Here is a 23,857-nt window from a genome sequence, read left to right on the forward strand (position 1 = left end):
CACGCCCATCTGGGCCAGAGCATAATTTTAAAAAGATGGATAATTCATAGTACGAAATTGTCAAAATTATATAAATAATATCATTATTCCTGTGATTTTTCTGTGCACATTTTAAGAGGTGTTAGGACTCTACACGATGTTCTGAGACCGAACCCCGCATTTTATTAATATTACAGACACTGTGCTTATACTAGAGAATTGAAAACTTATTGTAATGTGCTCAGGGACGGGGTGCAGGTCTGTGTAAAATTTGATGCCGAACCGACCATGGCAAAACCCACTAAAAGCGCAAAATGTTGTCGTTTCTGAACCCAAGCTCACAGGAACATGGGGCTTGAACAGAGACCTGTCTTAATTCATCTGTGATGTGTACATGTATTATGAACCACGAGTGTATCTGGGAAACCTGTTTGTTATGAAAAATTCATTTTCTAAGTGAAACCAAAGGGGAGTGTTCTTTCTGTATGCCATAAAAAATGATGCCTGATGACACCGGATGACTCACAACTCTGTTCTCCAGTCAGGCGACAGAGAATCCTCTAGCCTATCAGGATCCTCAGAGGGTTGGGCATAGAAAGTCAGCCTTCCCACCCATTTTGAAAAGACATAAAAAGAGTCACTGAGACCCAGGTAGGGACATTCACTTCCCACTTCAAACTGATTTCTTGCGAAGCACTTTGACGGACGACTCCAGATTCCAGAACTTTGAAGCAGAGGGCCTACTGCAAGCTGTACTCTTCTCACTTGGCCTTCCAATCTTGCAAACTGATTTTACCCCAGACTTCCAAGGGGCACATCAGAATAAAACAGCCGGGTTGTGCTGTTTCTGCTTCGTTGCCAAGAACTTTTGCCGGAATCAGAGACCCAGACCAGACCGCAGTGCCAGAACAAGACCGCTGTGCAATGCCAAGAACTTTTGCCAGAACCAGAGATCAAGACCAGTAGAGCAGAGCTGACCCAGATAGCTGTGACTTCAGAACCACTCCCAGAAGTCCAGTCTAAACCTGTTGACCAGATCTTGACAGCCTATTTCAAATTTATAGTGTGAGTATCCAGCCAGAACTGTGCAGAACCAATCTCTTAGTCTAAAATAATCTCATCACATCCATTTCAACCTATTTAGAACTGCATAGAAATCGTGTGTCCATTCTGTGATTTCAAACCTATGAAAGTGTCATTTGTCATTTGAATCTTACTTTATTTCTGAGAATCTACCTCTACTAAATCGTCCGTATCTTTTGAACCACATGTCCTTATAGTTTATCCGTAATCGCGATCGGCGAACTCGGAAAAAGTGCCGCAAATTGCAATTTGACTCAATTTCTCCACCTGTCAAAAATAGCTGTCTTTTGCTTGCAGCTGCTGAAATTCGTTTTTCAATCTGATAATCATTCCTGAATAATTACTAGTGTTGACCTGAACTAATTCAAAGTAGCTGTCAACTACCCTGAATCTCCTATAGGGAATTAAAATCATGTTTAGCATATTTTTCACTTCATTGCAAATCACATTTAAAAGTATTTCTGCCTGTTTTAAAGCATACCGGTTGCTCTAAGCTTGCTAGGGGGGAACTGGAATTTGTATTGCATTGGATTGTATCCCTGAAAACTGTGTGCTCCCCTTCCATCTCCTTATATAACATAGGGAGGGAGTGAATTGTCAAAAGAAAAAGTGATCAAATTATCTCTTGTTGAAACTATATCAGTTTATTTCTGTGCTGCATTCTTTTCCATCATTGCATTTCCTTGAAACCATAAAAGTATTCTCAGCTACCTTATCCTTTCTATACCAACTCCGAAGTAATTAAAAACGTGTGCTAGTGTAATATTATCCATTGTTGATCAACATTATATTTATAAATGTGCCATCAAATATTCATTTATTCATAAAAGTGTGATATATATATATATATCTTGTTTAATTTTTCAATAAATCTTTTAATTTGCAAAACAAACCTACTTCTTGGCTCAGTCAGGTCAGGGGGATTCAAAGAGAGGGGCGTTATACAAGGGTTTATCATCCGGATTTATGAACTTGTCATAAAAATATATAAATAAGGGCTTCCATTGGGCATTCCAGACTAGGCATTGACTTAGTTGGATTGCTGAATTGGAGTCACTAACAAAAGCGGTGCTAAAGCTCACGCTGCACTGTTATGGCCTCTGCTAGGCCGAACTGCAGATGGTGACGCAAGTGAAATGATAAGCGGACACAAAGCTCTTATCTATACATCTTGCTTTATTTAACTTCCAACAACCCTGCCCGGCCCGTTCCCCACATCACTTCCCTTTCCCCCGCGTAACTTCCCCTGTCCCAACCTTCTGCCTCCCTGTGTCCATGGAAACGTCAACATGACATCTCCCCCCTTTTTAAACAGTTACTAGACCTTCCCAGATGGTGGGGTCTAATATGACTTACTAGCTCATCTCTTCGATTAGGCAGCGATGCTTGTTCCGAGCTCTCTGGGGGCGTGAGCTGCTGGCTCCCAGAGGGCTGCCCCTGTCCCCACAATCCACAGGGCTTTCCTGATCAGATTCCTCTGTGTCTCCCTGATCTCCTTGATACGGATCATTGGAGGCATAATCAATGGGAATGGCCACTCACCCACTCAACCGTCGGGACCCTAAGAATGGGATCCTCTTGAAGTGGGATGAGCTACGGTTTATGGGACCTCCAGTTCCATGCGCCATGATCATCGATCCTTTCTTGGCGGTGATAAGCAAAGGCTCTTGTTGAAAGATGGAGGTGTGTTTGTGAGTCTGAGGTTGCTTTGCTGCTACGACGTCTCCCACCTCAATCTGGGGCACGCAAGCCCCTCTGTGCATGTCTGCATATGCCTTCTTGTGTTCCTTTGCAGCGTCATCTTTTTCTCTCACCTCTCTGTCCAGGTTGGGTGAGTGGCTTGCTTCCTTGGCTTGAGGGAGTCTTGTTTGAATGTCTCTCCCGAACATCACTTCGGCTGGGGTCTTTTCGGTGGTGCTGTGGGGAGTGCCCCTTTAATCCCTCATTAGTTTGTTGAGTTCCTGTTCATATGGCTGCCCGGTGAGCTTGGCTATCTGTAATGCCCTCTTTAAGTTGTCCAAGAAGTACTCTATCATTCCGTTTGCTTGAGGCTACAAGGGGGTGACCTGATGATGCGACCCCATGTAGTTTGCAAATTGAATTGTCAGTTTTGAGTACCTTGGGGATTCCATAGGCAGAGAAGATGTGATCTAGCGCCAGTATGACGTGGTGAGCTACCGCCGATGATATTAGTTGGGCCTCAGGGTTGCAGGAGTATTAGTCCATCACAGCTAACACATATTTCCCTCCCTTGATGGGCCCGAAGAAATTGTCAGCCACTGCCTCCCAGATTCCCTCTGGGAGTTCAGCCATGCACAGTGGCTCCGGATGTCTGTTGGGTGTGATGACGCTACACATAGAGAAGGCTTTTAGAGCTTCCTCTACCATGGAGTCTATCTGGGGGAACCAGACCTCCTGTCGAAGCATGCACTTGGTGTATACGATACCCCGGTGGCTTTCATGGGCGAGTTCAATGACTTTCTTCCTAAGGGCTGATGGAATTACCAGCTTACAGTTTTTTAGGAGTAGGTGGTAATCGGAGAGCGTCAGTTCCTCCTTTACATGCAATAGGCATTCCACTTCTGTGTGTATCGAGTCCACGCCTGCTCGCCTACTCCTGGGACATCTACATAATTAGTGGTTGTCAGAATATGAAGCAATAATTTTAGCATGTTACAGGGATCCCTGTGTTTTATCAGGTGCATAAGAGGGAGCAATACAAGTAGACTGAACCTCCCCAGTGTCATTACCCTTGAAATCTTGGTGAAGGTTTTTATTTTATGTATGGTGCTCAGCAAATCTACAGATAGGGTATAGTTCATCAAAATAGACATAAAGGTATTTTTAGTAAATTAGACTGAGAGACTAAGGCTATTTTCTTCTCTATCCCTTTACCCAAATAAGCGGCACATCAGTGCTACCTAAGGAGAGATCTATCATTTTAGGGATAGTTAGATATTTCCGTGAGGCAGACGTAGCAAGCCTTAGGCCATTTGAGAAAGCAACTAATGGAACTCGAAAACTTCCATCCTTTTTTGTCTTAAAAAGACAGACTACAATAAAGATATGTTTTCCTTGAGGAAGTCCAAAGTCAATACTATGAATCCATTTGATGCAGGCATAAACTCTCCACCCCACTATCCAAAGTGGAGGCTTTCAACTTGAATTCCAGATGTAAAAGAGGGACTTCACTCTCAAACAGCGCATCACTAAGCACAAGGAAACAACCCCTTCCCAAACTAAACAAATGCCTAGTAACCCAAAGGAGACACCACTCCGGAAACCTTTGACAGATGGCCATCATGTAGCCTACAAAAACTCCATTGGGCCACCAAGGAAAGAAAAGACTGTAACATTTTTAGAATGGCAACCACGTGCTGCATCACCAAAGTTTGTCACAACTATCTCGGCAATATCCACAACAACAGAGGATTCACACATTGGCAAAGAAGACCCTCATTTAGAGGTCACCACAAACCCAATAAACATCATGACCGCAGCATGGCAAGTATAGCAACGCATTGATGCACAACAATTTGAGCAAATAAACAGAATGCCTATTCGCTTACAATTAACACATAGTCCATCTCTTACCACATATTGGTCATGAGCTGATCCCCCAAAACTTGAGCCAGAGAACACACCCCTGCCCAGGGCCGTGTATTGCAAATGGTCTCAGCCAGTGAACTAGAGCAACCAGAAAAATAAGACAGCTGCAACGACTCCAACAGCTATCATACTGCCCCTTAAATCTTTGAACGAGAAACCTGATGCTTCATGAATATGCAGCATACAACCAAAAGAGCAGAGCAGATGATTGGAAGATTTACAAGATCCTACGCCTCAAGTAGGCAGGATTAGGTAAGTGGGCACATACTGCTGCATCTTGCAAAGTTGACATTCTGGAAAAGGCATTTTGGAAAAAAGCTCTAAGCCAACCAAAGTGCACATTAGCTAAGATGGTGGAAACTACTATTGCCCACAAGATGTTGGAAACACTAACAATGCAAGTTGCTTGGATTATATGCTTTGACTGTAATTCCAAATTTCCAATCTCATTGACAGCACTGCTTACCGAAATCTACTCCAGCAATCCTCTGTGGTTGCACATCAACAGACTAGCCTGGAGGTGCAGAAATAAGGGTGCCAGTAGCAGCGTACTGGCATCCTTTCGGGACAAGCAGACTACAAATATGCCTGCAAGGGCCATTGCTCATGGCAGGTCTGACCTACAGGGGGCAACGGCCCCTGCAGGAATGGTTTTCATAGAAGCACTGGCACTGTTAGCAACGATGCTGGTGCTTCCGTGTCCCCACTGTCTTCTGTGTCCTATGGGACTCCACAGAAATGGGGACTTACACTTCCGCCGCCTGACATCCCGAGTCGCCGGGACTTGTAATGTCCCGGTGACACCGGGATATCAGGTGGCAGAACTATGTTACGAGTTCAGTGGCAACCGGCCGATATCACCTGCGGGTTACCACCAAACTCATAATGAGTCCCTAGTTAGCAGTGAACACTCTACACTTTTCAAGCAACCCAATGGTAAAGAGAATAGGGCTTGCATACTGCAGGCTCTCATATATGGAAAAGATGAATCCTCACATTGGAACACCTTACAGGAGTATTAAACAGTACCCTAGCTGACAAAATTCACTGAAACACAACATCGAAACCCTATTTAACTCTACTGGACAGCAAATCTGAACAAAGACTATTAATGCATGCATAGTTGAACTGGATGCAAGGAAGGTCCAACTGGCAAATCGAAGAGACAAGACAACAAAGCAAAACTTACGTGTTTCTGCAGTTACTCACAGCTATCAGTAACCCAAATGCTCATCACATGCCCATCTTAAAACACCATAAGGAGAAACATCCATAGAAGACACCATGAACCACTAAATAACACTTTAGACGTGTTCAAAGCCAACCCAAATACCTGCATAGTATTCAAGGCCCTCACGGTTACACATAGATGCCTTTCTCAGACTGCCCCATCCTACCTAACTGAGAGAATACACCAATTGCCCACTTACAGACCAAAACGAGACAAACAATCTCACTTACTCTCAGTCCCAGCCTTCAACAGAGCCAAAGCTGGGGGCACCAGCTTCGAAGTGCTAACCCCAAAAGCCTGGAACGCCCTCCCACCTAGCCTAAGAAATTAGGATTCTCTCATAGCTTTCAGAAAGGTGCTAAAAACTAAGCTATTCAATTAAGATTGTATCTGCTGATGACTAAGGTTGTTCAATCTGTAACCACTGAACAACTCCACAACATTCTCTCTAAGCTGAACTTCTGCTACTCTCGTATCTATATCTGTCCTAAAACTGTGTATAAGTAATACAAATGTTTTTAATTTGAATGTACACAAGAGAATATACTGTAACAGCACCACAATGCCTCCGGGCCGCTGGGTGATTTATACTTCCAAATAAATAAATAAAATAAAATAATAAATCTGCCTTGCTTTTGTCATGCCAAATCCTGCAAAGATAGCTACAGCAAGACTTTTGAGGCTAGACTGTAGGGTAGCATGGACATGCAATCAGGCTTGCTTCTTCCTCTGCAGCCCAACACACATGCTGTGAGCACTGCTTACTGCTCCTGCCAGCAAGATGAACGTTGCCATTTATCTGTTTTCTTAATCTCTTGCCTTCAGCTTTCCTCTCTCAAGAAAAACAGTTCATTTTACCGTTAGTAAATTGGACTCTGATCCTGGGTTTCTGTCTGAGAATGATTTTACTTTTGCATTGTAATTTCTGTCTCCTTTTCTGCCTTACCCTCCGCAGCCCAACTACATTCCACCCATTCTCGCAACCCTACTGATATCACTCCTCACCCCACACCCAACCACTTGCATCATACACTTTTACCCTTTCATCTTTTTAAATGTTGTATAAAATTCTGGTTTGGCAGCCTTGGGAAGAAGGGATTTGATTGAATAAAGGTTAAGTTAAAACGACTGTACATTAATATGGCGAAGACTTCCAACTCACCTTCCCTGGCACAGATCCTTGATCGTAGCTCTGGTAATGAGGCATCATTGATGTCGACTGTCTTCCCAGCATTGCATACTGCAGTCGAAAGAAACGTAGGTTATTTACATTCTAAAAAGAACTCTAAATGCAAGGAATGCAAGGTGATGTGATCTCCATAAGTACCAATCAGTAATCAAAACAATGGGCACTATCTTCATTTACTCAATTCCTGCCTGTCTTCTATTGTAACTCTTGGCACCTTGTAAAACAGTCTGTATAATTTGCCACCACACCAACCAATTTTCCACTATGGTTACGTCTTTCCATTGCGTTGCAGCACACTGATCTTAAGCATGTGTCCATTAAACCGTTGCAATAGTTTGCCTACATGTCCAGCATTTGCATTTAAGGTTTATTTTTATTTATGGTTACAGGGAGAGGGCACAAGGGGAGAAAACAGTGATACATTGTGTAAAACAGCAAAAATAAGGATACATGTCATATACATATAAGCATGGTTCATTTAGATGGTAACAGTTTAGATGTAGATGCTGGCGAGCTTCAGGTGAAGGGCACAGTTTTCAGGGCTTTGCGAAAGGTCATGAGGGAGGCCTCACCTCTTATGGTAGGAGGTTTAGGGTGGGAGAGGAACAATGATAGTGTGATTTTCGCTGCAGGTACAGTGAGATCCCTTTAGCAGCTTTGAAGTAAAAAGAAGACACAGCATCAGAAGCGGCATCATAATATTTAGGTGTCCAACATCTCGCGTTAAGTGTACACAGTGCTCACACAATTGCCAAGGGCATGTACATCCTTCTATATTTCAGAGGACATTAATGGCTATACCTCTGACAAACCAGCTGTTTTGCTTTAATGCCACTGTGGCTAAAATTAAAGCTACACTTAAGTGGAAAAACTAATATTTAATAACTGTGTCTGCAAAGCTAAACCTGCACTTGTTCCCTCTGGGAACTCTGGCATTTCTCCTGCGCTCATTCTCTCCTTACACGTCACCCCCAGCGTGCATGCGCTGGGGTCGCGCTGCGCACGCAGAGCCACGTTACAGATGTCTGCAGAGATCTGGGGAAAGCGCACGCCCTAGGAAACATGGAGGAGGGGAGCACGCACGTGAACATCTACTTTTCTAGGGATGGTTAACGTGGGTAACAGTTTAAAGTGTATAAACGTTCCTTCTGCTGTTCTGTGGCTGGTGCTCCTCGCACTCTTACTGAAAGGCTGGATGCTGTATTAGTGGCGACATTTATTGCGTTAATTGTCTGTACTGCTGGTGCGCCAGGGGTCAAGTCCTAAAAATTAAAGTGGGTGGACTCTGTCCACCCGTGTGTACCATCGACTCGAGCCCTGCATGGTGGTGGTGACCACATCAAACCTTTGCTATTCTGCCTTGTGATGTCAGGATTTGGCTAAAGAGTGCCTGTGTTGTGTCCCAGCAGAGACACCGTCCTAGCGTTGAGCAGGATGATGTAAATCTGGATGGGATAGCTGAGGGAAAGAGAGGAACTGAATGCGGAGAAATCCAGCAAGAATGTGGCACTGTTACAGAGGGGTTAAAAATGAAGCGAAAATAAAGGAATGTCTTCCAGTACTTTGGCCGGTGTGATCCTTAACACTCTTTCTCTTTCCATGTGCAGGCCAGAACAACCTGGCAACGAGGAAGATGCTGTTATCCATGCCACACTATCTCAAAGTACCTCACTCCCTAGTATCGCCCACAGTCTCACTGACAGTGTACAGCCATGGAGCTTTCTTCCAGCTGCCGTCTTATTCTGTCGTTTGCCCTGCAACAATTCTGCCAGGGTGCTGCGCACTCTTAGAGCCGAAGCTGGGCACCGGTTCATTCCACCATGGTCTGTTTGTCCACATTCAGCGGAATGGACACCCAACTGCTCTACGCCTTATTCCGATACAACACAGAGTCCATCCAGGCCACCCCAACTGAGCCCGATCTTTGCCATGAGCCACAGAGGCCACCTACAGCCTACTGAGGAGTGCCCAATGCTCTTACATTGACATTGTGCTGAAGCTTGCAGGCTGGTTACTGCCAGACGTGTTGGTCACATCGGGGAGAGGCCACGAAGATTGCTTTCCCCTTCTATCTCCAACTCCACCGGGTGAGGACAGACATACTAGGCACTTCTGCATCCACACCATTTCCTTGAAGATGCCTTCTTGCCAATGAAGTACCTCCCCTGGCAGGGGCTATAACTCCCAGCTCCCACAGAGCCTTGTTGTTATACAAACCGGTCCACTTTGACATGGCACCAGAGGTTGACCAAGTGCCCTGATGGTCTGACTGGGAGAAGGACTTTCAAGAGTTTGTCAATGCCATGGGTGACAGTGATACCCACTGACATGGCTGACAGTTTCACCAACCTTTTGGACCATGAAGTGAAAAACTTTAATGAAGACCCTGACAAGCTGTTGTATGCTACTCTCATCCTTCACCGTTCGTAAACACTTCTTAAAAACATCTGTACCAGGGAAAGATCATGTTTTCTATCTGTTATCCCTGTCCTGGTGAGCCTTGCTTTCTGCTGCTCTCTCCTTTCCTTCTGTAAGCTAGCTTTCACAGAAGTCGTTTGCCACATGTCGAATAATGACAGGCAACTTCCCCCCCTGTTCAACGTGCTATCCAAGGAGTGAACATCAAAGACCTGAAACATAAGGCAGACATACACTCAGAATTGGCTGTTTCAAATGACTCATTATTGCTATGAGCGACAAAGTTCATCATGCCAAGCAACCTGGGTAAAATGTTAATTGATATTACACATGAAGGACACCAGGGAGTCGTCAACAAAAGAAGACTCCTTCAAAATGATGTATTGTTCCCTCACGTAGACGTTGCCATAGAGAAAGCGATCAGGCATTATGAAACCTGTCAATGGACTGCAAAAGTGAGTCCACCATTATCTATAAGCCTCTGTAATCTCCCTGAAGATGTATGGCACATTGTACAAAAACAAGGGCGGGTCCTATGAGTCCCTCTACCAGCTATTAGTCCCGGTTTCGAGAGTCTTAGACAGATTCTTTAGCTCACTATCTCTTTCACAGAGGAGAAATATCCATAAAATATCAGTCTTTGTCCTGATCTGGAGCATTACAGCACAAAATGCCAGGCAAGTCTCCTCTGAACAAGAGTCACAACAGCAACCCCAGACAAGTATCAGTAGGGTGGAGCATTGCCTCTCTAAGAGCAGTGACCCAGGGGTCCACATCTGGATTACCTTAGTAACTTAGGGTGAGACCCAAAGCTACTTTAATTATGCAAAAACAAAGGGGGTCCTGGGAATCCCTCTACCAGCCATTAGTCCTGGTTTCGAGAGTCTTAACCAGATTCTTGTTCAGAGGCTCATGGGATCACTAGCACCATGACAATTGCCATCAATGTATGACAGGCACAAACGCTTCTGGATAGTGGCTGACAGGTGACCATTGCCTCTGAGCCGTTCTAGAGAAAACAGCTGGCACATATCCCATTGGAGCCATTGGCTGGTCTAAACTTTCTTTTTTTTTTTTTATAAATCTTTTTTTTATTGATTTGTTAAACAGAGAGCAAAAGAAGAAAAAGAAAGGCAGCACGTACAGCCAGTGCACAAAAAGACATAAGGAGACCTATCATCGAGAACACAATAGATAGCAGTGCTTAACATATTCCTTGACAGTTGTATAGTTCTGCGGGGGGGGGGGATTGGGGTTCATAAATCCGCACCCCCCACCCGGCAGCTGCGTAGGGCGTCGCCGCTGTCCCTTGTTTTGGTCTTAGCATTTATAGTTCCCATTTTCCCCATATTTTCTGGAACTTACGGGGGGAACCCCTCGCATCATAAATTCGCCTCTCCAGGGAGGCGCATCTGTCCATTTCAAAGGACCATCTGTCAATGGTTATCCTGTCCCCCGATCCCCATGTGGCTGCCGTGAGTCTCTTTCCTGCACCAAGTGCTACTCCTAGAAACAATCTCTCATACTTGTTAAGGTCAGTTTCGCCTCCTATACCCAGCAGGATAAGCTTAGGGTCTCTCGGGATTGTGGAGCCAAGTATTCTGGAGAGGCGGAGTAAACACGCAGTCCAAAACTCCTGCAGCACCCCACATTCCCACAGCAAATGGTAGAAGGTGCCCTCCGCCCTTTTGCATCAACTGCATTCTGCGTTTCCATCCCCACTCCAACTGTCCATTTGCGTTCTGGAGTAGTAGGACCTGTGCAGGATTCGGAGCTGAATCAGCCGGAGTTTGGCATCTTTCCCTGGGTTTAACACGATCATCCCGCTACACTCATCTTGCACATCTTCCCACCTTCAACAATAACAGACTTCTACAAGATCTTCTGCACTCATAGAGGTTCGAAGGTGTTTTGCTGTTCACGAAGAACCTACAACCTAGTCAGCCACAGACACTTGGACTTGTGCTGGATGTCTGTCATAATTTGCAGTATGTTTGATTTATGTTTTGCTTATCTTCTGTCGATATAATGGCAACGTCTGTGTGCTGGTGAGAAGTTTTTCTTTTGGCCTTGAATCATTTGAAATCAGGTGACCTGTTTAATGGACTTTACATGCATGCTATGAGTCAGAAACACCCTTTGAACAGCCTGAAGCCCACCCACGAGATACCATGAGCCATTTGTAAAGTTTATTTAATTGACTGGTTGACCCTTTTAACCTGGCAAGTGCCTCTTTTGTTGTATAGCTGTACAGTTCTACACTGTAATACTGGATCCCTATCCACTGGTGAAATAGGGATATTTTCCTAGAAGTGGATTTTGCCTTATTCTCCAAAATAAGAAACTTAGAGCACCCTCCGAGCAGAAGAAAATGTGTAAAGGATGGTGATGGTGGAGGATGACTAATCTCCATGGACAAAATGGTACCCAGTCCCCTTAGATGTGTATTCAGTGAGTATGACTGTATGCCTCTGGTCTACAGGCATGTGATAATAATCAATGTCAGTCTGCTCCCAGATATTCTCCAACCAATTCACAATCGTCATCAGGGTTGTATGCATGTGCAGGTGTTTGTCATCTTGTCATCCCATCTCAAACCACCCTCCCTCCTGATTGGTCCACAGGCCCTGGTGTGTTGGGTGTAGTGTGTCACAGCTCACTGCACTTGCTATTTTCATACTTGGCTGAGCGGGTGAGAGCAGCGTGATAACATTGAAATATTTACTGCCCTCCTGGGCCTTGGATGAGGTATTGTGACTTTGTTGTTCATATTTAACGTGTTTCACTGTGTGTTTTTTGCCCGCCTGTGTCTCCCTCTTCCCGGCCTCCCTTCCGCCTTTTGTCCCTCCTTCACGCCCGCCTCCCAACCCACCCACCCCACCTGATTGGTCCTCCCTCCCTCATCTCTGACCCACCCAGCACAGCCTCTGCCCGGAAGCCCCACGGCTAAGGGACCTAGGCAAAGGGTGGCTCCTACTTGGTGGCTCCCTGTTAGTGTCTGCAGGCGTCCGCAAAAGACGCCAGCTGCCATTCACCTCCCTTCTTACCCCCCTTCCACTTACAGGTGCCTTCCCCCTGTTGTTTCATACTGTATTAATTTGCCTGTATCAGTACAATAAAAATATTGCATTGTGAAACCTTGGCCTTTTCTCCCTCTTCCAGGATTCTCAAACTTAGATGGCTTTCCACTGATTGTTTTAAATTTGCCTGTATCAGTACCATAAATATTGCACAGTGAAAACTAGGCCTTTTCTCCCTCTTTCAGGATTCTCAAACTTAGGTGGCTTTCCACTGATTGTTTTAAATGTATCTGTATCAGTAGCATAATTATTGCATTGTGAAAGCTAGGCCTTTTCTTCCGCTTTCAGGATTCTCAAACCTCGCCTCCTCCTTCTGCCTCCTCCTTGGCTACCTTGCCTGCTCCTACCCTCTCTGCCCCCTCTCGAGCTCCCTCTACACCTCCAAAGGGCATACCTATGATCTGTACCCCTCCCCGGAAGTCCTTCAACGATGGCAACTTTCTCCATATTGCAACTCTAGCTCTGCTGTCAAACACGCCTCTGATATCTGCCGCCTTCTGGAAGAACTTGACCTTGATGTCCTCGGTCTCACGGAGACATGGTTCATGGCCAGCTCTGTCATTAGCTTTGACACTCTCCTACCTGAGGGCTAGAAGATCCTCTCCGTGCCCAGGTCCAACCGCTCTTGTGGTGGTGTAGCCCTGATCTTCCCCAAGTGGATTCCTGCCACTTTCACTCCTACGCAGGCCTACTCCTCTTTTGAATGCCTCGTCTGCAGGCTCTCGCTCTCCCTTAGCCATTCCCTTACTGTGGCTACTATCTATCGGCCACTTGGTCAGATCTCCCCTTTCCTCTCTGAGTGGGCGGACCTCTTCTCCTCCCTTCTGGCCTCTACCACTCAACTCCTCCTTCTTGGAGACTTCAACATCCACCTGGATTCCTCCTGTCCTCCCTCTGGACTCTTTTGCGACCTCTGCGACTCTCTCTCACTCACTATTCTCCCCTCTGGCCCAACTCACTCTGCAGGGCACACTCTGGATGTTCTGATCTCCTCAGAACTTCCCCTCTCTGTCCCTCTCTCCACTCATCTCTCCTGGAGTGATCACTGTCTCCTCTCCTCCCACCTCACCCTCCTGACGCCTCAGTCCAAGCCACTTCCATCACTGCCACCCACCTTATCAGTCATCCGACCCATGAAGCGCGTGTCGGCTGAGGCTTTTGCTGCCACCTTCTCAGCCTCCTCCCCCTTTGGCTGACTCTCACCCTGACACAGCCCTCTCCACGCTCCACTCTGCTATCTCTGATACTCTTGATATCCTTGCCCCTGTCATGAGAGTCTGTCTGAAGCCCAAAGCCAAGTGCAACTCCTAGTACGGCTCAGACCTTGTCACCCTAAAACGCAAGTGCAGGGTGGCTGAGAGGAAATAGCATGCTTCAGTTACATCCTCTGACAAACTGGCCTGCCGCCTGCTGCAAAGGCAATACTGGCTCTCTGTCCTAACCAAGAAGAGAGCCCATATCCAAGCCCGTGTCTCTGCAGCATCTAACAGCTCTGCTGAACTCTTCAAAATCTGCAAGGAAATGGCCAATCCTGCCACAATCTCTACCTCCCCTGTCCCTTCCCAGGTCCTCTGCAGAGCACTGGCTTCTCACTTCATCTCTAAAACTCAGGACATCCTGTCCACACCCTCCTTGTATCCCCTCTCTCCAACTACTCCCTGCTCTTCGTCTGTCCTCTCTGCAGCCACCTCTCCCCCTTCTTCTCTGCCTTTCCCCTGTTCTCCGCAGACGAGGTTTCTAGACAAGTCCGATCTATGAAAGTCTCATCGAAACAGGTTCACCCCTGTTCCTCCAAAACTATCAAGGACCACATTGACTCCTTGGCTCCTGCCTTGGCTAATTTCTGCAACCACTCCTTCGCCACGGAGTCTTCCCATTCCCCCTGAAGCACTCCCTTGTGCACCCCCTTCTTAAGAAACCCTCTTTGGATCCCTCCTGCCTGGCTATCCATCGCCCAATCTCCATCACTCCCTTCCTGGGCAAGCTCCTGGAGAAGCTGGCCATCTCCCAGCTTAATCTCCACACTGAATCTGTTGGTTGTCTTCATGACCATAAGTCTGGCTTCAGAGCTGCCAGAAGCACAGAAACTGCTCTCCTGAACATCCGTGTAGACCTGCTCTCCAACCTTGCCTCTAACAGCCCTTGCGTCCTCTTCTGCTTGATCTCTCTTCTGCCTTTGACACTGTCAACCATGCCATCCTGCTCAACCGTCTCCATGATAACCTGGGTATCACTGGTCAGGCCCTGGCATGGTTGACTTCTTTCCTCTCTGACCGGCCCTCTCAGGTCCAACTTGGGTCCTTCCTCTCTGCTATCTTTTTCTCTACCTGTGGTGTCCCCCAGGGGTCTAACCTGTCTCCCTGGCTTTTCAATCAATACCTGGCAGTTCTTGCCCAGCGCATCGCCGCTATCTGCCCCAACTTTCAGTGCTATGCAGATGACACCCAGCTCATTTTCAGGCTACCCTCGGCCTCCTCCTCTCATTCCCTCATCTTCCTTCTCCCACCTGCAAGGCTAAAAACCCTGGGGTCATCTTCGAATCCACACTATCCTTCTCTCCTCACATCCCAGACGTCTCCAAGAAGTCACACTACCAACTGCACCTCCTCAGAGGTATTCTGCCTTTCCTCTCCTTCCCCCAGAAGCTCACTGTCTCCAGAGCTCTGGTTGTCTCTAGTCTGGATTACTGCAACAGCCTCTTTCTAAATCTACCTGCTTCTACTCTCCGCCCTCTGCAACCTATCCAGAACAGGACTGCGAGACTTGTCCTTGGCCTCAAGCCCAGGGATCATATCTCTCCAGGACTGAAATCTCTGCACTGGCTCCCAGTGGCTGCAAGGATTAAGTTCAAAACCCTCTGCATCGTCCACAAGGCCTTCTAGGGCCTGGGGCCTCAATACCTTCAACTCTCTCTTCCTACATATCTTCCTTCTTGAGATCTTCGTTCATCCGCCTCCAACTCCCTCAGGGTCAGTCGCTTCTCCAAGCAACGAGTTGGTGGTAGATCTCTTTTGTCGGCTGGTGCCTCCCTCTGGAACAGCCTCCCTGTCTCCCTTAAACTTAGGGAGAAACATCTCCGGTTCCGGAGGCACCTCAAAACCTATCTCTTTGCTTCTGCTTTCTCTCCTCCTCTCCTCTGCTGACCTCCTGTCTGTAACCGGAACTAAACTGGCTACCTGGACACCCTCTGTTCTTTGGTCCAGGTCCCTCCCCCGCCAGCGCCTCACACCTGGACTGCCCGCCTGGCAACCCCCGCACTTGGGAACTGTTTCTGTATCCCTACAGTCCCCCTACCAGCTCTTGACACCTGATATTTCACTTACCCATGCACTTGCCACTTGCTGCCCATCACTTACTTATTGTTTATCTATTCCCATGTACTCCACTGTCCACACCCCCTTCCCACGCACTTGCAGGATCTGAATGACACCTGGCCTAGTAGGATCGTTGTCCTTCCTCCCTTGTTCCCCTCCTTGCCTCGTTGCGCCTTGAAACATTTGTGTATAGGCGCGTTATAAATGCCATATCGTATCATATCATAACACACGTTGCACAGGATGAGATATGGCCCACCACTTATTTCACCATAACTAGCCACCAGTACTTCTAACAGAGTCAGCACTTTGTGAGCATGATGTCCAGGTGCCACTCATGGTCCAATGCTATCAGCTTTGGGAAAAGATTCACTGGCCAGATATTATTGTCTCTGTGTACCAACAGGCTAGATTCTTCTGTAAATGTAAAGGCCTCTTCCCAATGAGGTTGGGGACAGGACATGAACCAATGGCTTGTGTTCAGTGCGGTTCAGGAAACAGTTTTTTCCTTTGCATCCTGGGACTTGTATCCACGATTCTCCATTATAAATCCCGAAGGATAAATTCTAGAGAGCACACACAAAAAATGATACTATCCATCATCTATCGATTGGAACGTGGCAAGTTTGAAGGGCCAGGGTACTGGCAAACTTTTTAGTGATCCTCTGCTTTGCCTCCTTGAGACATTTCCACTGATCCCCAGTTCATCCATCACTACAGTGCCGTGTTTCTAAAAAGGGAAGCATTTTAATATTCTTACTGCAAATATATGATCATGAATGTCACACACGTATTATTGGAAAGACTTCCTGGCATGCGCAGAGCAGGCAGTTGATAAGCTTTGCATCATTGCTTCACAAACGGATACATCAATGAGATTTTTGCAGAAACCAAGGGCAGCGTGACCTGGATTGCCAAAAGCAATTTTCCTCAAAACCAAGCTATTCCCATTCCTCCAGAATATTTGCTCTGCCTCCTCTTCTCCCCCCTATGGCGCAATTCAGCCCTGCAGTACAAAAGCTGAGCTGCCTCCTGTTTCTTTCTTTCCTCTGGCTGCAGCTTTGCAACAGACAAAGCAGGTGAAACAGCCTGTAATCCCAGCCGCCTGCATTCACAAGATGTTTGTTAGCTGGGTGGTGGAATTACACCCTGACACTCGCATCTGCCGCAGGGCACCCTGCTCTGTCTGTGCTCAGCCGCTCAGTTACCGGCTGGACGGACTGCAAATTAACGGTCCTAAGTGAAGAAAACGACTAGAAAACAAAAAGGTGTATTTAGAAAGACCGCTGCGTGACCGTATGTAGCGGTCTTTCTAAAATGAACTGTCACGCCCCTGCCGCACACGAGTGCACACAGGAGCTGACAGGCATTCCAGGACCCGGAAGCGTCATCGAGGTAGAGGAGGTAAGTTTATGTGTGTGTGTGTGTGTGTTAGGTGTTTGTGCTGGATTGGGGACAGGGGGGAGTCTTGGGTGGGGAAGAGGAGACCATGGGGAGAGGAAGGTGGGTTTGGGGGGTAAAATCCCCCGATTTTGGGTTGATCCCACCTGAGGGGGTGGGGTGTTGGGTTTGATGTGGGGTGTGGTAATGTGTTGTTTTGCTTTTTTATAGGTCGCCTAAAATCGGGCAAAAGAATCGCTCTTTTAGTAAGATGACCTATAAAAAAAATCGAAAATATCACATAGAACCGAATTAACACCACAGGAGAGAGGCACATAGAGCAGAATGGAGGAATTGGCCATGAGGGACCATGGAGGGCCTCGGCAGAGCCCGATCCGGAAGCACATATACAAGACTGCTGGTGTAACGTCACTTTTTGCTATATGACAGAAAATCCTATCCTGCTGACTGAGCATGCGTGCGCATGCTCAGTCATTACTTAACGGATATGATTTTTTTGACACCAGAAATGTGGTGTGCCTGTCTTTCTGGGATCCCGGGGGTGAAATACGTTTAACTTTATGAGAGCCAGGCTCTCTCAAATTACATAATACGGTGAAGCCGTGTCACTAGCAACTCCGAAACGGACAAAAAAACCACGAACCCAGCAGACGAAGGAACCTGAACCCACCGGACACTTTGTTTTATAGGCTCACAGGATTCTAGTAAGCACGCAATGTGCAACACATATTAAAGAATCCATCAAAAATGTATATGTATGTGAACTAAGTGCATTATTTACGTGATAATAATGCACTTAGTTCACATACACGTACATATTCGTGATAAGTCCGGCTGACTGCGCATGCGTGCGCATGCTCAGCGCGTGTGAGGAAGCCTGAATTCAATACCCTACACAGTGGGGAACTGCACTGGCAGCAGTGTGCACAAGCTACAACAAAAATAAACATAGCTTTAAACACTTCAATATAGTTTCTTAGCATCACTGGTGTTAATACTCATTATTGACCAGAATGAAAAAAACTGTTTTGTTCCTTAGTACGATTGTACGTGTAATAAATATGCTGTGAGCACAGATCTCAGCAGCAGGGACCCAACACAGTGAGCTCTCTTTTCTGCAACTGTACAAGAACAGGGCATATGTGGCTGACTAGTGACATGCAGTGAAGAGGGGTCGGTTCCAGCGAGGAAAAAGTCGTGTCTAATGCTAGAATATTTATAGGAGGTAATACTCGAGGGAAGGGACTGTAAACTCATAATAAGAGTTTGGGGCCTGTAGGGTTGTAAGCCAACAGGGCGTTTCAAGTGTGACACGCAAGTCGGGAATACTGTGTCCCATATGTTGACGATCTGGCCTTGTGTGGCCAAATTTATGTGGGAGTTAGAAACTCCTGAATGAATTGCAGACATATGCAAAATCAATGGTTTGCAGATTAATTACAAGAAAGCATGAACAAATGCACTCTGCATGCAAGGATATTTCAAGTGGGGACATGCAAGTCGGGAACGGAGGGGGCGCTACAGTAGGAAAGCACGGTGGAGCACAAGCGATGTATGGGGCGGGCACCACAGGCTATTTATTTACAAGGCAGCACCTGCGACAATTAATGTTTGGGGATTATGGTACGGTGGTGGAATGTTCTTCGGGGAAGCAACTTGGGCGAAGAGTGAGTATGGTACCCTCGAGTTTTGTTTGTAGTGGATTGTGGCATATTATAAGGAATATCGCGAGCGTCCTCCTAGGCACGTCAATTAATGGGGGATGAACGTCACGCGGTACCCTTGCACATAGCATATACATTACATACATAGATACGTTAGTTGACTGCGGCGGGGTGGTGGGTGAACGGGATTTAAGTAATACCCCTTCATCAATATGTTTTACCCGTACAAGTATTAGGCGGTCTCATGTCAATTTGGCACTTTCATGCGCTGGCAAGGGTGCCTCAAAGATGCTTAGGTGTGTATCAGTGTTAGGGTTTCCTTAGGGGATCCAGGTGAGCGCTCTAAGGGGGCGAGAAGGTTATTGGGCTTTGGATGATTTAGGGTGATGATATAACTTTGTTCAAATATCAAGGCGCGCGGTCTCCAAGCCGCTCATTGCAGATGGGGGTAGGTGCGTTTTGCTGGGGATACGGGCAGCAGGAGTTAGAGGTGGCAGATGAGCAGGCTTCATGCAGGGGGTAGGGGGAATTGTCAGGAGGGAGGGGATGTGATGCAGGGCTGGGCGAAAAGGGAACGGTAAATTGAGGTTAGGTAGTGGACACCGCAAGGGCGGGGGTATAAATGAGCGGATAGGCACACGCATGAATACGATGCAGTAAGCGGGATATGGCAGCGAGCGGGGGTGTAAAAGTTGGGTCACACGGTTGTGCGGTGAACAGCACAAAATAAAAGATTGGGTTTTTACCTGTTGCATAAGGGGGACGTTTTATGCCGCATCGCAGGGAGTGATGTGCAAAGGTAACGTGCAAAAAATATAACAAAGGGTTTTAATGGGGGAATTGGTATGGGACCAGCAAGACGCACGGGGTGTGGAGTTTGCAGGGAAGGGAGACGAGGTAGAAGGTTAGGGAGGGAACGGGGATGTTTGTGGGGGTTCTGGCAGGGGACAAGGAGGCATGGTGCGAGGGGCGTAAGGCAGCTTGGTAGGAGAAGGGTCGGGCCTGGAAAAGTAGGGCGGTGCAGGGAATGTGCAGCAGGGGCGGTTGGGGGTTTACTTGCGGTTGGGCCGAGGTGTTCGGTATGTCCTGGGGGTGATTGGGAACGTGAGATTGCATACCAAGAGGCAAGGGTTGGGGGGCCAGCGTTGGGTAATGCAGGGCGGGCCAAGTGGGAGATAAGGGTGAGAGTGTTCGGTGTCACCTTGGGCAAACCGCGCAGGACCATAATTTTGGGACATAAAGTTACGCTATAAATTTGGAGAGGGCCTGGCCACCTAATGGCCTGACCAGGGAACGTGGGAGGGAAATAAAAGGGTGGGACACATGTCTTTAAAGCGGCTGTAAAATCTAAACAAATGTACGAAGACAGTGTGGCTCAGGCCCCGTTGCTACAGAATGGGCAGTTGCTTGCCCTCATAGCCACCTGTACTAGGCGCAAATGCCAAGCGCTGATGTTGCAGGTAAGTAACCTTCCTGCCTTGGTGGTGACATAAGGCACACATAACGTGGCAGACCTGCATACATACAGCTCCATGGTAAATGTTATTTTTTTTGGGGACTCGACTTTGGCGAAGAGTATTTATGGTACCCGCCAGGATTGTTTGTATTGGATTGTAGCGTATTATAAGGGAATTGCAAAGCTTAATCTGAACGCTATACTGGAAGCAATATTGTCGCATTGCAAGTTCTGGAGTGCATGGGCTTTTCACCTTTAAAACGCACTCGGCTGTGTGCTAGAATTTATACTGATTATTGTGAGCGCTAACCGAAACATGCCGGCTATAAAAGCACCAAAGGAAACGTTAAATATCAGGCCGGTATGGCTTGGCGCCTGAAGTTTATGGCCGTGGCAACACACCTAGCCAGGCTGCGTAGTTAGACATGTGGCCCAGGGACCAGGGTGCGTGTGGCAGGGAATTCAGGTTGTAGTAGGGGGGAGGGGGGGATTTAGTGGTGTCAAGATGTGGTGATCAAGAAATCTGGCATGTAGAGGGTGTAGTGAGTTATGGGCAGGCGGAGCAAGAGTGGAGTGGGGTGGGAATTTGGGAATGAGAAACGGGAGAACATTTTCATCATCATGTTTTGTAGAATGTTCGCCAGGGCAGTGTGCCTTTATGAGGTTTAGGGCATGGTATATACATTGGATCACTAAATGCAGACAGATCCGGGTTTTGTGTAAGAACCAAATGCATTCTGGGAGTTGTGGTATTCATTTACTTCAATGACATTTAGCAGATTATCAAGGTTTGCAAAAGGAAGGCTTGGGGCTGGAAACGAACTGGTCCACAGAGATTGAGTTGTACCTGGGATGGTAACCCTAACTTTAAACGTAAACACCAAAGGTTAGATTGCCCGTTGGCATCAATTTTGCACTAGTGCAAGACGTTTTGCAGTGAGTTGTGCGCCCATGCACAAGCATTGGAGCTGCACTGACGAGAAACGCATGACCACCTATTAACCAGTGCATAGAGAACATGTGCCACCAGTAGGCCTTTGCAAATGGCAGTACCCTGTTACCTGGCACCCGAGAAGTGCATGAAGATGTGCCCATAGGCTTCTTTGTATAGCGCTTAAAACTGATGCTTAGCTGCAAGGCGCTACCAAAGCTCATAGCGTTGCACGGTACGGTATCCTGCGCTGCTTGCAACAGCAAAACGATAAATGGCCGCAGCTCGTCGTCACACTGTGGGGCTTAGACAGCCAGTGTTTGGTGATCTGTTTCTAAGCGCTGCCTCCGACCGCTCAAGGTTTTCGAATCTATTTGGAAGTGTCAGTTATTGCGTATGGAATGCTTTTGGTCTGTTCGTAGATGGCACTGTGTGGGTGGAGTGGGAACTAAAAGAGGCCCTGGAAGTAATATTCAAAGTGGCCCCATATTACTCATTTTCAGCCAGCCCAAGGCTTTTCCTACGAAAAACGTGGGAACGCCACATAAAGAGGGCCAGGGTGCAGAGGCCCAATGGGTAATCTCCAGAGTTCCCTATAGGCCAGTCCACCTAGGGGTGACAGTAATGTGCATATGTGTTTCCGGAGTCTGCCTGGAAGTGGCAGTACTGTGCCTATGTGTTTTCTGCTTCTGCCAGGAGGGTAATGGACGATGCTATGATATGCTATCAGTGTCTGCTTACCTCCCCGTATCTGTGGGGAAGCGTGTTTACTGTTTGGAAGTAGCATTTGTGGTTTCCATCACAGTTTCGAGGTGTTAGTACTTGTGTATTGGGGTCTTATAGGACCGTTCACAGGTGCGGGGGTCCTCTCTTGTGGGAAGTTTACACGTTTTGCCATGACAAGGCGAGGGAGGGGAACAGGGAGGAACGAATCAGCGATCTTACTAGGCCCAGTGACATTGAGAACGTGCAAGTGCATAGGGGCACAGAGCTCCAGTGAGAAGGATGTGTAGATAGATGGGTAGATCTAATTGGAACATTCTGAACGGGCAGTCCCAAGCTGCATAATCATGCACCAGGCTACCTGCCAATACTGGTGCCAGGCATAATTAAGCAAGGGGGCAATAGGCATACATGGTGAGGTTATAGCAACATGCGGTCTCCGTGGTTTCATGTGCCAGGCTAACCGAGAGTGGAAAAGGTACTTGCCAATATTGGTGTCATGCAGAATTAAAGGATGGGGCATTAGCCATGCATAGTGTTGTTAACGCGCCATGCGGGCTCCGGGTAGCACGGGGCATTGACACACACCACAGTCAACTAAGAATGACGAACTAGAAAAGGAGTTACTAGGAAAGGGCCCACACTTTCTCTGTTGGGGCTGTGCGCCTTTGACTGTTGGAAATTTGGAATAGGTTGGTTTAGGGTTGGCTGTTTTTTTTTCATTTTGTCAGTACACAGTAGCATGTGGGGTTTCATTCCTTTTTTGGCACTGTCAGGGGGTTCCCGGGATGAGGTTGACAAAAGTGATCCAAACTGCACAAGTTAAAGAAGATTTATTCAACAGCACTGATCTTTTTAACAACCTGGTCAAAAGATTGGCCGAAGCTTTCAGCTGCATGGTGAAGTGGCTTGGCAGGCTGACCCAAACTGGCCAGAAAACCAGTCGCACAGTGACTGTCAATGCAAATCACATAATTACCCGACTGGACAATATACCTTTGAATTAGTGAATTAGTGGGATACTTATCCATGTACGTAGCGTGGGGGGGGGTAACAAGGTGCAAAGAAATTTAGGTTTCTGACGTATGAAGCAAAGTTCTCGGCTGTTCTAGAAATACTTATTATCTAAGTGTTCTGCAAAACTGTGCTCAAGTAGACATCACACGCACGCTAAGCAAAGCCAAGTTAAGCTGATCCGTAGGTTTGGGGGTGTGATGCTGGAAATGCATCGGAGGGACAGGGCCTTCGTATCCTTGTCCTTTACTGCTTTTTATCGTGTGTTCTGTCGTGTTTTCTGCACAGGAACTCCTGGCGGTGCAGCTCTCTATCTTTTGGTTTGGTGAACAGACACGTGGGATACCCTTATGGCACCCATGGGTAGGGGTACAACCCTGTGCCCTTAGTGTATGTTTTTGGGCAACTGTGTGTGACCCACAGAGCAGGGTACGGGCTGGTGGGAGCTCCGTGCTGAAATGACTGGTGCCCTGAGCGTCCTCCATTTTGGGATGCCCAGGCCATGTCATTGGAATCGGTAGATTCCTGATGGAGACAAAATGGCCCCCATGGCCTCTTGCCTTCCATCACCTGTTACCTTGATCTTCCCGAAGTCCCGGGAAGCCCTGCCTCCCCCTGACTGGCTGTTGGGTGGAAGTTCCGTATATGGTAGTGTGGGGAAGTGCCGACCAGACTGGCTGGAGCCTTCTCAACGACCGTATGTTGTGGGTACACATGTGGGTGGGACCTGGGTGAATGGAGTGTGTGACGAATACGCATTCTCTG

General features: G+C 47.2%; 1 protein-coding gene across 2 annotated transcripts in view; it reads right to left on the minus strand.

The window, feature by feature from the left end:
- The window catches only part of LOC138453529 (acidic mammalian chitinase-like), a 206,001-nt gene that overhangs the window by 113,887 nt on the left and 68,257 nt on the right, over nt 1-23,857 (minus strand). For both annotated transcript variants that reach the window (XM_069606481.1, XM_069606492.1), the window contains exon 3: nt 7,065-7,142. In XM_069606481.1, the coding sequence (XP_069462582.1) occupies nt 7,065-7,142 (78 nt within the window). The remainder of the gene's footprint in view (nt 1-7,064; nt 7,143-23,857) is intronic.

This window comes from Ambystoma mexicanum, chromosome 1p, assembly GCF_040938575.1.
Source record: "Ambystoma mexicanum isolate Mex_15411 chromosome 1p, UKY_AmexF1_1, whole genome shotgun sequence".
In the NCBI taxonomy this organism is placed as follows: domain Eukaryota; kingdom Metazoa; phylum Chordata; class Amphibia; order Caudata; family Ambystomatidae; genus Ambystoma; species Ambystoma mexicanum.